Source organism: Trifolium pratense, linkage group LG5, assembly GCF_020283565.1.
Source record: "Trifolium pratense cultivar HEN17-A07 linkage group LG5, ARS_RC_1.1, whole genome shotgun sequence".
Lineage (NCBI taxonomy): Eukaryota > Viridiplantae > Streptophyta > Magnoliopsida > Fabales > Fabaceae > Trifolium > Trifolium pratense.
Window position 1 is genome coordinate 41216754 of NC_060063.1, and position 14075 is coordinate 41230828.

General features: G+C 32.1%; 1 protein-coding gene across 1 annotated transcript; it reads left to right on the top strand.

The window, feature by feature from the left end:
• The first annotated feature begins 4077 nt into the window (after positions 1–4077).
• LOC123883175 (RING-H2 finger protein ATL16-like) lies at positions 4078–4668 on the top strand. Its single transcript, XM_045931912.1, has one exon. The coding sequence runs from the start codon at positions 4133–4135 to the stop codon at positions 4583–4585; it is 453 nt and encodes a 150-aa protein (XP_045787868.1). The 5' UTR covers positions 4078–4132; the 3' UTR covers positions 4586–4668.
• The last annotated feature ends 9407 nt before the right edge of the window (positions 4669–14075 follow it).

A 14075-nucleotide genomic window follows, 5' to 3' on the forward strand; every position in this document is an offset into this window, starting at 1 on the left:
AATTCAAATTTATTCGTCTATCAACAAAAAAAAAAATCCAAATTTATTCAACTTCATCACCAACCCCACCAAAACATTTCTCCATTTCTTCCACTTAACTCCTCGTAACCAAAAATCTCACTAATGTGAACAAGAAATTTTTTCATGTTTTTCAATCAGGAAATCGTTCATTGTTTCCCAATGTAGTTTCCATGTGTCATCTGCCACATCATGAAAATTGATTCAAAATGAAGTGGAAGACCAAAAGTACAAAAAATTTAAAATAGGGGGACTAAAAAGTTGGTTTTTGAAATAAGGGGACCAAAACTTCAACAAAATTTAAAATAGGGGGATCAAAACTGTATTTAAGCCAAGAGAGTATTTGGGATACCCTAAAATTTATAAGCAGCCCAACAAACATTGTATGCGTGCCTAATAAAGCAGGCTCAAATAGAACCACCATGGATAGGGTGGATTCTAGCATGGGACACTTAAACATGTCTCCCACATGTGGGAGAGCTAAAATACTTGTTATAACAAGTGGAGCCGGTAATAAAAAATACTATTTATATATATTTTTAAAACATAATTTATTTACAAATATTCTGGTTATAAAATTTTCAATATTCTAGTTAAAACATAATTTATTTCCGTCTCTTCCTCGTTCTTTCATTTTCCTTCTAGAATTATTTTGGAAGTCTATCAAATTTGTCATTGAATCCTATGAACGCAAAAAAAAAAAAAAACATTGAGGTCTCTATCCTCCTTGTACAATATCTAAATTTGAGATTTGTTTTTAGATTTAAGTTTTAAGGTATTCTTTATTGAAAAGAAGTTTGGAAAATCATATGAAAATAGATTTCGTAAGATTTATGCGATTTTAAACATTAATTTTAGTGTTAAAAATGTCCAGAAAAGTCGGGTTTTAATATGGGTCAACGGGTCTGTTTAGACCCGGCTGGAGGTTGAAGACAACACATTTTTGTCAAAAAAATTAATAACGTAAGCGTATATATATAGTCGGTATAAAGACATTACCACTAGCAAACTTTAGCTTAGTGGATAAGGTTACTCTCCATTAACATAAGGGTCATGTTTCGAGTCTCGTTTTTGCCATTTTTATTACCTCTATTTTTTTTTTAAATTATTCTGTCTATTTTATTTTTTTTGTAAGCATTATTCCGTCTAAGAGAATATAGAATACTTGGCCTCAAAAAATTATGTTGGCCTTTAATGTAAATTATGTCCAATGTATAAATGTTTTCAATAAAAAAAAAAATTAAAATATATTAGTATGACTCATATTTATATACTGAATATTTGAGGCTTGTTTTTCAAGCTTCGTTTAAAACTCGGGCATAATAGGGGTATACTTCAGTTGTGTAAATGACCGATTTAGTTTGATGGTTTGAGTCCAATGAAATGATCATCGAGCTCAACTAATTGAAATGACTTTGGTCATGAAATACAAAATTTCTCAATTAAATTGTTCAACCTCACATAATTGGAGTAACGATTAATTAGGAGTTTGAATTTTGGCAATTTAACGGTTCAGCCTAAATTAGTTTAATTAATTGTGACTCGAGAAACCTAGTTCCTATGAAGTTAACGTCAGGTCTCGACTAATCTGATTGGCTATGACAAATGAATCCAAATTTTCTCAATCACACAATTCAATCTGACCTAATTGGACTAACAATCAATTAAGAATTCGGAATTTGACAATGCAACGGTTAAACATGAATAATTCGCCTAATTGTAACTTAAAAAATCTAGTTCCTATGAAATGACTGCAAGTCGCAACTAATTGGACTTATTGAGATCAAATAATCTAAATTTTCTCAATCAGGATATTGAGTCTCACTCGGTTTAACTAGCAATAAATTAGGAATTCGAATTTTGACAATTTAATAATTTAAATAAAACTAGTTTGAGTAACCGTGACTTAAGAAACGTAATTTATATCAGATGATCCTCAAATCTCAACTAATTGAACTGATTGTGACTAAAGAATCCAAATTTTCTCAATCAGACCGTTCAATCTCATATAACTAGACTAACAATCAATTAGCTAGGAATTGGAATAACAATCTAACAGTTCAATCTAAACTAGTTTGACTAATTGTGTGACTTAAAAATTCAAATTTTCTCAATCAGACTGTTCAACCTCACCTAACTAGACTAACAATCAATCAGAAATTGGAATTTCGACAATTTAACGATTCAATCTAAACTAGTTTTTTTAACTATGACTTGAGAACTCCAATTTATATAAAATGATTCTCAAGTCTTAATCAATTAGACTAATTGTGACTAAATAATTCAAATTTTCTCAAATAGACCGTTCAATCTCATCTAACTAGGCTAACAATCATTTAGGAATTAGAATTTCGGCAATCTAACGGTTCAATCTAAACTAGTTTGACTAGTTGTGACTTATAAGAAATATAGTTTCTCTAAATGATCCTCAAGTCTCAACTAATTTGATTGATTATGATTAACGAATTCAAATTTTTTCAATCAAATTGTTCAATCTCATCTAATTGGACTAAAAGTCAATTATGAGTTGGAATTTCGACAATCTAATAGTTAAGTCTTAACTAGTTTGACTAACTGTGACTTAAGAAACCTAATCTCTATGAAAAAATCGTCAAGTTTCAACTAATTCTACTAATTGTGACTAAAGAATTCAAATTTTAAATAATTTTTAAAACAAATTTTCTCATTCAGACCATTCAATCTCACCTAATTGAACTAAAAATCAATTAAAAGTTGTCAATTTGAGTGGGCTAATTTAGCTTCTTAAAAAAAAAAAAACAATTTAAGAGTTGGAATTTCAACAATATATAAATTTAAATATTAACATATAAGATATTGTTCAATTTGTTTTGATGAGTATTTTCAAAATTTTAATTTTTATAATTTTTACTAATAGAAAGTTAAAGATATTAGTGATCAAAATTAAATTGTATATTGACATACATGCAGTGGTCAAACAAAGTTTTATAATTAGGGACGAAAATAAGTTGTACTTATTAATTTTTGGTCTTCTTCAACCTTCAGCCGGGTTAAAATATGATCCGGATACCTTGTTCAAACCCGGTTCGCTCTGGACATTTTTTAACACTGAACTTAATGTTTACAAGTTTTTAAATCATACAAAGTATATTTCCAATGATTTCCAAGTGTATTTTCAATAATAATATCTTCAAACTCATATTAAACAACAAGTCTCAAAACGTGGAGCTTATAAAATAAAAAAAAAAGTCTCAAAACGTGGAAATAAAAAGAAAATGAATCAGATCTATGTTGATGAGGGGAAGAATTTGTGTCTTCTTTGAGTGATTTGTTTGAAATAATCAATTTGTTGTGAAATGGGAAAGGAAGGTGAACACAACAACAATGATAGTGCAGAACAAGAGTATATGACGACAACAAATTTTTTGCCCCAGTTCTTTGAGATTTATGTTTGTCGAACTCGGTTATCTAAGTTATTGTTAACTAGCACAAAATTTTTTATGGGTTTGTTCATCTTCTTCCATGGTTAGTATAGGACCAGGAGGATGGGGAGGTGGGGTGGGGGAGATGAACCTGGAATTGCTGACATTTTCTTCCATGTTTGCCCGTGATTTTTTTGGTAGATGTATAAAAAAAAAGTGAAATAGATTATTAAAGTAAAATAATAAATTAAATATAAAAAACCTGCTATTGTACTGTAGCAGTAGGTTGCCTATACTGCATTACAGCCACTTAAGTGTTTTTCAATCCATCACACGGCTAGAAGTTAATCTCCCACCAATAGGAGACATGTCTAGGTCCCCCATGCTAGAATCCACCCCAATGATAGTGACAACAATAATAACATATTTTAACACTCCACAATTTCCATGTTTTAAGTCTTTAAGTCATATTTAATCTAATACACATATGATTTAGCATCCTTACCCCAACAACCAAGTTAGAATATTCTTAAACCAAAGTTTTTCTTACTTTATAATAATAAATATATAAGGTTCACTTGACATATTATATTTTTTATATATATATATATATATATATATATATATATATATATATATATATATAAGTAATTAAATGTTCAATTTTGATATCTCCACCTCTTCCCTTTTCTCTTAGCTCCACAAAACCAAACATGTCAACAAAAACCATCCTAAAATTCTTCACAATGATTGCATTCATGGCAAATTCATTTCAAGAAAACATATTCAAGATTCTTCATAAACTCTACAACAATAATCATTTCTATGTTGGTAATTCAATGAAGGAAATAGATCAAAGTGAAAGTGAATGTTGTTCAGTTTGTTTAAGCCAAATGTGTAAAGGAGAAAAAGTTAGATTATTACCTTTATGTAATCATAGATATCATTCTGATTGTATTGGTGTTTGGTTGAAGAATAATACTACATGTCCTCTTTGTAGAAGCAAAATCATTGACCATAGTATTAATCAGAATCAGCAAAAACAGGTTAAGCCTTTTGGAGAATCTATGGTTGGTCTTATACAAAGTTTCTCTGATGTAATTGTAGCTATTCTTTATATGATTCTTCCTTCTAGTATCACTGAAAGTTTCCCTATTGTTCATTGATGCTTTTTTGTTCATAATTTCACATAGTTTATGTAATATGCAGATTAGTTAATCAATCAGAATTAGTCTTATTCATGCCTCAATTGCATATATTTAATTTGATTCTTTTATTATTTATTTAGTTTCATATATATATATATATATATTTCCATTTGGATCCTCTTCAGTAAGCTATCTCTGCAGTCAGAGATCGTTGTTGGATGATTTTACTGACTACACTCTGACTGCAGAGACAATAGAGGATCCCAAATTTTAGATCTAAGGACTAATTTTGGTATTGTGCCCGTTAAATTAATGTCAAAGACCCAAAAAATTGGGATTTTGTTTTTTAACAGCAAAAATATGTATATAAGGTATAAGGATTTAGGGGAATAAATTTGGGATAGTTGAAATGATGATATGTGTAAGTAAGTATACCTCCTTATTCTAGATGTTCATGATAAGGATTTTTTTTTCTTTTTGCATTTTTTGAGCATGCATTGCATATTGTTTAATAAAAAATTCATATCCACAACAGAGAGACTGCAGGTTGGTGGAAAGAAAGCAGTGTTTGGCTCAAATTCTTCGGATTTCCTGCTCTAACTACGTCATAGTTAGAGTTCTCAACCGTCTAATCCGAATAGTCGGTTGATTTAGATCGTCTGATCTAAAATTAACGGTTCAGATTTATAACCGCATGAAACTACGTGAATTGTTCACAGCATGAAATCCTGATTCGAAATTCTTTTAATATTTTCTCTCCAATTTTAAAGATATTCAATAGTAAGGATGATTAGTCAGGAAAGTTAATAATAATTAAAAGTGGTGGAAACTTTTAAACAAAAAATATCCGATAGAGATTTGAAATTAATACTAACATTCTACTAATACACGCATAACTCATAAGCAAAAAACACTTTTTAGATTTATTGAAAAAATAATATATCGGTCAGATATATTATTGATCAGATACATTACTTTTTCAATGAGTAGTTTTCTGTGTCGCGAGGACTACAGATTAAGCTATCCATTTCCATTCTAAAACCTTGCTATCTGTCGGTCATTATTCATTGTAGCATTCCCTCTGCCCGCCGACATGTTTGTGTTCTGTTTTCAAACATTTATTGTTACAACATTTCATGATCATGTGCCAACAACCTTGTTCACAGCCTGTACCTTATCCTCTCTCTACGCTATTGCCGTGAAAAATTTGTGTGGATCTGTGGCTGTTTTTAAAAAATCTTTAAAATACTAATTGTTAATTGTCTAATGCAAATGCGATCTAAAGCATGTTAAAACCATTTGATGTTAAAATTGATCCTGAAACCAATAGTTGTGAAAACAAAACAGAAATATGGTAGGATCATGATAGTACTTCTTCCTTCCATCTCATTTATTTAAAAAATAAGGCTTATATGCAATTTTAATTCTTCAAATTTTACGATTGTTTGATTTTGACCCTTTAAATTTTAATTACTCGATTTTGATCTCCAAAGTTCTACAATTGCTCGATTTTAATCTCTAAAAAACAATTGGCACATAGGAGAAAGAACTTTGAGCCCACATTTCTTCGAACACAACTATAATGCACTATAATTTATAAAAGAATATGAGGACGCACGTGGATAGACAAGTCTGTCCATGTTGGTAGTTTCGAAAAACCATTTTTTTTGCTTATTTACAGTTTTAGTCGTTCCATTTTTATTCACTCACACGATTAGTCTCTCTATTTTAAAATCATCAAATTTTTATATATTATCTTCATATTTTTGGACTATAAACATATGATATATCATATATATAGATTGAAATTTTTAGTTTTTTTTTTTGTTATTCCATGAATTTTGATAATTTTACATAATTAAATTGTATGGCACGAGTCATTTAAAATATGTCGCATCAGCATTTTTAATCCAAAAATTTGAGAAAATTACCAAAATCGGATGATTTTAAAATGTGGGGACTAAATTCGGTGAATGGGTTTAATTAGTTCAATTGGTGTGAAATTATAAGGATATTGTATTCTGCAGTGATAAATATTGATTTTGTAAAATTGAATTTGACAAAAAGTGACCGAAAGATAAAATAATTTAGTCTTCGTGAGCAAAGCTCAATTGATAAGGATATTGCATTTTATATGCAGAGTTGTGGTTCGAACTTGAAATCTCCAACTTATTCACATCAAGAGATGAATATCTTGCCATTAGACTATTTGACCCAAAAAAAGAAGATAAAATAATTTATTTTTATTGTTTCAAAAAAAAAAAAAAATTAGATACATTGAGTTGAAGAATAAATTTGAGTACAAAAATCAATTGTAAAATAAAAAACTAATTTTAGCTTCAAGGTAGAATAAATTTTAAAGACAAAATCATTTTTACTCGAGTGCAATCAAACATGTCAAAATTATGAACCTTTAGAAATCTATTTTGGCTCTTGCAAAAGCGGAACCATACATATATAATAGATTTTTGTAAGTCTTATCTCAACTAACAATATCAAAAGATATTATAAAAATGAACATTTTCATTTGGTTCGAACCCAAAACCTCACGATTATATACATATAAATTTCATCTGATATTTATTACTTCATCTAAAAAATATGGAAAATTCTATGGTACATTTTTTATTTGGACTTTTTTGATGCAGTCTTAAATTTGGCCAATGAGAAAGTGGTGTTGATTGGGTCAATGACACTTTAAATTATATGGTACATACTATTTATGTGGTACTTATCATGTATTTTATATCTATTAATATTGCAACTTAGTCCCTGTCATATTAAAAATTACAAAGTTATCACAATCTTTAAATTTTTTATTTTTTTTGACAAAATCTTTAAATTGTTTTTAAATTTTAATTGTTATTGCAAAAAGAGAAATGTTAACTTAACAACTTTTTCCAAATACCATTCCTGTTCATTTATACCTTCATATTCTTTTTTATTTTTCATTTCCCTTCCTTCGTATCTACTCTCTGCAATTCTCTCTTATTCTCCGACCAGCTTCTCTCCAGCCGCCGTGTCTCTCTCTCCGACCGTCTTATCTCACTCTCTCTGACCACTGTTGATGTCTCTCACTCTATGCTTTTCGAGGTGTTTTATTATTATGTCAAAGAGTACAATTTATACATGAAAAATAGGAGAACATTAAGCATATCTCTATGTTGTTATCCCATGATTATTGCCTTGACTATAGCATATTGGTTACTAGCTGTCATTTAAGGGATTTGTTTCCATTTGTTGCAATCCTAATATCCTCCCTTTTAGCAGATTTCTCGTCCTTATTTATCATAGAGTCAACACCTATTAATTGATTTTGATTTGGTTCCTTATCATACCCCCTCAAGCTAGTGGGTGGACTGGGATACACGCCTAGCTTGCTTCGAAACTTGAAGAATGAATCCTTTGCTAGTGGTTTGGTGAAGACATCTGCAATTTGGGAAGATGTAGGAGTGTAGCGAGTAACAAGAGCTCCCATGGCTACTTTTTCACGAACGAAATGGTAGTCAAGCTCAATATGTTTGGTGCGAGCATGAAACACCGGATTGACCGACATATGAAGAGCACTAATATTATCGCAAAACAGTTGTGGAGCACGAGGGAGAGAAACATCTATGTCTTGAAGAAGATAGGTAATCCATGTTAGTTCAGCAGTGGTGTGAGCCATGGAGCGATATTCTGCTTCGGTGCTAGAGCGGGCAACGGTGGGTTGCTTCTTAGAGGACCAAGAGATGCAATTGGCACCAAGAAACACACAATAACCTGTAGTGCTTCGTCTTGTCACGGGACAACCAGCCCAGTCTGCATCACTAAACCCATACAAGGAATGTGGAGTGTTATTGAGGTAACGAAGTCCCCAATTTTGTGTGCCTCTGAGATAGCGCAAAATACGCTTAACTGCCTTTAAATCTGTCACAGTGGGCTTGCTGAAGTGTTGACATGCACGATTGACAGCATGGGTGATGTCTGGACGAGTGAAAGTCAAATATTGAAGTGCACCTACAATGCTGCGAAATTCAGTAGCATCAACAATAATATCATCGGAAGATGATGACTTTTCTTTAAGAATCTGTGGTGTGGCAATGGATTTACATCCAAGCATTTTTGTTTTCAATAACAGATCATTAGTGTACTTTTGTTGAGTTAGAAAAAGACCATCCTTGAAGCGAATGAATTCTACACCCAAGAAGTAGTGCAAAGGCCCAAGGTCTTTAATGGCAAACTCACGACCAAGTTGTTGTACAAGGTTTGTAATAAATAAATCATTGTTGCCCGCAACTAATATGTCATCAACATATATCAAAATCAGTGTGGTCACTGAACTTGTTTTGAGGATGAAGAGTGAAGAATCCGCTTTACTACAAATAAAACCATGATGGAGCAAGAAAGTGGATAAACGATCAAACCATGCACGAGGTGCTTGTTTTAGCCCATAAAGAGATTTCTTTAATAGGCAAACATGGTTAGGTGTTTTAGGATTCACAAACCCGGGAGGTTGCTCCATAAATACAGTCTCCTTGATTTTTCCATGTAAAAAAGCATTTTTTTACATCAAGCTGTCTCATACTCCAATTTAGAGAAAGAGAAAGAGCAATGACAAAACAGATGGTGGTGTGTTTGACAACAGGGCTAAAGGTTTCATCAAAATCAATCCCAGGAACTTGAGTAAAGCCCTTTGCAACTAACCTTGCCTTGAAGCGGTCGATGGAGCCATCTTCCTTGAATTTGATGCGATAGACCCATTTTGATCCGACAACATTAGCATTGGTAGGTCGTGGGACGAGCTCCCATGTCTTGTTTGAATGTAGAGCACAAATTTCTTCTTGCATCGCATTAACCCAAAGAGGATCTTTAAGGGCACTTTTTAGTGTTTTTGGTTCAGAGTATTGTTTGGGCGATTCTGTAGCAAGAGAAACACAATCTTTGAGATAAGACGGTGGCCGACGCGGTCTACTTGACCGACGCAACTCTATTGTAGAAGTGGTTTCAGTTTGGTTCAATTCACTTTCTACCATTGGTAACTGCTGCTCGGGAACAACCTCTTGTGATTGTTGCTCAGTTTGAATGTGATCACCTATTTCTTGGTTATGAATTGGATGTGCACCAGGTCCTTCTTCTTGATTTTGACTTGGATGTGCACAAGGTCCTGTAAAACAATTTTGATCACAGAATAAGAATGTGTTAGCATCATATGGAATTGATTGATCTGTTGGAAGATCTTTATTAGCCTCCAAAGTGGAATCAACTAGCTGGCTGCTGGAGCTAGTAGACAATGTTGCACACAACTTAGAGTCAAACCATTCATCAACATTTGGAAACTCAGTGAGTTCTAGATTTGGAGGAGAGACTACAACACTTGATGGCTTGAAAGGGAAAGTTGTTTCATCAAAGACAACATGACGAGAGATGTAAACACGTTTGGTCTTTGGATCTAAACATCTGTACCCTTTATGCATTGGACTGTATCCTATAAAAACACAAGGATAAGTTTTTGCAGAAAACTTATTCTTCCCTTGATACCTTAGTGAAGGAAAGCACTGACATCCGATCACCCGCAAGCCACTGTACTGTGGATGTCGTTTGAAAAGCTTGAAGTATGGGGTTTCATTGTTCAATGTAGATAAAGGCAACCTGTTTATCAAATAAACTGCTGTGAGAAAGACTTCGACCCACAAAGGTAATGGAATATTGGCATGAAACATCATGGTTAATCCAATCTCAACAATGTGACGATGCTTCCGTTCTGCAGTGCCATTTTGTTCTGGCGTCCCTGGACATGAAACATGAAGCTCAATGCCGCAAGTGTGCAAATGATTTATAAAAGAATTTGAGTTAAATTCTCCTCCCCCATCACATTGAAAGATCTTAATCTTTCTATCAAGTTGATTTTCTACTAGTCTTTGAAACCTTAAAAAACACTTCAAAAATTCAGATTTTTTCTTTAAAGGATAAATCCAAGAGAACCGTGAATAATCATCTATAAAAAGTGCATAATATCGAAAATTTTGATTAGAAGCTGTAGGTGCAGGACCCCAAAGATCACAATGAATTTTGTCAAGAGGAAATTCTGAAATTTTATTAGAACTTTGGAATGGTAATTTACAACTTTTGCCCATTTGACAACTAACACAAACAACAGGTTTTGATACCCACTGTGTTACTTTTATTTTTTCTTTCAACAAAGATAGTATTTTGAAGTTTGGGTGTCCAAGTCGTTGATGCCAAACCGTGGAAGATGAGCCTCCTCTTATTGCACTTAGAGCCTCTTGACAGTCTCCTTCAAGCGTGTACAATTGTCCTTTCTTATGCCCCCTTGCAATCATCCTTTGATTCTGGTCCTTAATAACAAAGCCAGAAGAAGTGAATTCAAAACTACAATGGTTATCAGAAACAAATTTTCCAACAGAAAGCAAATTATTCTTTAAGTCAGGAACCACAAGGACATCTTTTAATTTTAAGTTTCCAGTAGTTGAAATAACATTCACATCACCGGTATGTGTTATTGGTATGCTATTTCCATCACCCACATATATTACATCATTTCCGCGATAAGGCTTAACATAAGACAAATTACCTGCATCATTTATCATGTGGGATGTAGCTCCAGAATCTACAATAAAGGACTGGTCCTTTGTATCATTGAGAGCAAGAGCAGCAAAAGCTTGTGGGAAATCTTCCGATTGATAAGAATAATCATACCTATACCAGCAATCAACAGCTTCATGGTTTGGTTTCTTACAAATTTGGCAGTCACTATTACTCTCATTGGGTTGGGTAGTTGGACGTGATTTTTCTCCCTTTGAGTTGCGGTTATGCTTAAAGAAGAACTCGTTGTTTTGCTGTCTATTATATCGACCTGCAGGAGTGAAGCCTCGTCCTTGAGAGTTAAAGTGACCTCTGCCGCCACGTGCGCTTCGACCTCGACCGCGTGCTCTTTGGCTAAAGAAAGCTTGGGCATGCTCCATTAAGTTCTTTTCTTCATCCTTTCGGACATTTTGTATCTGCTCATGTCCTTGGAGAGCTACTAGAAACTGACTAAATGAAGGGTAAGGTGGTTTAGTAAGCATAGCAACACGAAAAGTTTCATACCTTGATCCAAGGCCATAAGCAAACTGAAAAACTTTGTCTTGGTCAGAAACTGGTTCTTTTATAGCAGCAAGATTGTCACAAATTGATTTGAACTCTCGAAGGTATTCATCAAGGGTTCGTGACCCCTTTTTGATTGTCATCAGCATGTTTTTCAAACTTCGCGCCTTCTCAATCGTGGCCGGCAGTAGTTGTTCTTCAATGGAGGTCCAGATCTCATACGCAGTATCACCATCAATTATGGTCAGCACTTCTTCCTTCATGGTTCCAAGTAGCCACGAACACAGGAGACCATCATTGGTGATCCACTTAGAATAGTTTGGATTTGGACTCTTTTCACCTGTATCACCTTTAACTTCCTCTTCTGGTTTTTCTTCACATAAGAGATGGTGGAGAACACCGAGACTTCGAATTAAAGGTGTGATTTGATTGCGCCACAATATGAAGTTGTTTGGGTTCAGTTTCATGGAGATAAAACTTGAACATTGGTGGAATGATTGGATTGTTAGCTCTGGTTCTGTTTTTGGGAGGGATGTGTTGGTGGTACTGCTTGATGACATGGTGTTTTTGGCTTGCAGGTTTACAAGCTCTGCTACCATAAAGAGAATTGCAGAAGCGATGTTTTATTATTATGTCAAAGAGTACAATTTATACATGAAAAATAGGAGAACATTAAGCATATCTCTATGTTGTTATCCCATGATTATTGCCTTGACTATAGCATATTGGTTACTAGCTGTCATTTAAGGGATTTGTTTCCATTTGTTGCAATCCTAATATCCTCCCTTTTAGCAGATTTCTCGTCCTTATTTATCATAGAGTCAACACCTATTAATTGATTTTGATTTGGTTCCTTATCAGTTTTTGCTGTAATTTTTGCAGATGGAATCAAGCAAGGGGAAGAAAGGATGAAATCAAAATCAGATCTTGAAACTAGTACTGTTCTTGTTTTGGGATCAAAATCCGATTTTGACAACTACAGTCAACAACGATGAGGGTGGTGGTGTGAACAGTGGTGGCGGTGTGGACAGTGGATGAAGAAAGTTGGGCAGCTCCATGCCTCCATTTTTGTAGGGAACAAAGAAAGAAAAAAAAAATTGATGGAAGAAGAAAAAGCTGTTTTTACCAAAAAAAAGCCCTTATTTTTAAAATTGAAATGACAAAATTGGCCATGTTGTGGTATATTTGTTTGAAAAGTGTAGTTCAAATAACACATCTCTCGTAAAAAACTAAAAATCAATTAAAACAAGGAGATAAAGTATTCAATTTTGTAAGACCAAAAAAAAAAAAGTATTCAATTTTGTATGAACCAAAAAAAAAGTATTCAGTTTTGTAGTATTAGTTTTTTTTTTTATTTTTTTTATAATAATACTGAATTAAAAAAATAACAAGGACATAGAGTAGTTCAACTCAACAATCTCACTTTAAAAAATATATTAAAAAATTATAAAAAGAATATAATAAATACAATAAAAAAATGATACACATAAATAGCAACAAAAGAGATGAATACGATCAACTCAACAATTTACTACTAATATATTAAAATTGATTACCACAAAGTTACTAATTTATCCTTATTACTTTTAACCATGTTGCAAGTTTTATATCATTCATTGTAATTTTACTAAAAAAAATATAAAAAAATATATAGAAAGAATATAAGATAAATGCAAAAAAAAATATATACTGAAAATATAGAAAGAACAAGATGAGTACAAAAAAAAATTATATAGGAATCTATGCATAAAAAGAGAAACAAAAAAAAACAATAAAAAGATTAGAGAGTTTATTCAATAAAAATAAATTATGGAAAGAATATAGAAAAAATAAATTGAATACATAAAAATAGGAATAAAGAAATAGAAATATAAACGATAACTATATTAAAAAATAATAATAAACATAAACAATATTTTTTATCAAAACCATATTTTTCATAAAAAATAAAATAAAATAAATAATATTACTACCAAGTTTACTACTCCCTCCGTCCTAAATCTTTAGTTTTTTTAGTTTTTTAATTTTGTCCCTAAACTTTAGTCCTTTTAAGAAACCAATGTATATTTAGTGATACTTTACCATTTGTACACTTACAAAAGTTAAAACATTAATTAAATATATTTTTTCTTTCTTAATAAAGTAAAGGTAAAAATGATTTTCCTTATCATTTTTTAATCTCCGTGCAAAACTCCAAAAAGACTAAAGTTTTGGGACGGAGGGAGTACTAACTATTAAAAATAATAAAATAAAGTTAATTAATATAAAATTTCCTAAATTAACATAGATATTCCTAATAAAATTTCTAATTTTTTAGTGTTAAGAAATATATACGGGACTATTATTTGTCACTTAAACATAAAAAATTGAATAAATAAGTTTTACAAAAAATAACGCAATAGTTTCACTTATATTTAAAAAT

Bases quoted from the DNA above. Each gene is read 5' to 3' on its own strand.
- LOC123883175 (XM_045931912.1), top strand. From the start codon at position 4,133: ATGTCAACAAAAACCATCCTAAAATTCTTCACAATGATTGCATTCATG.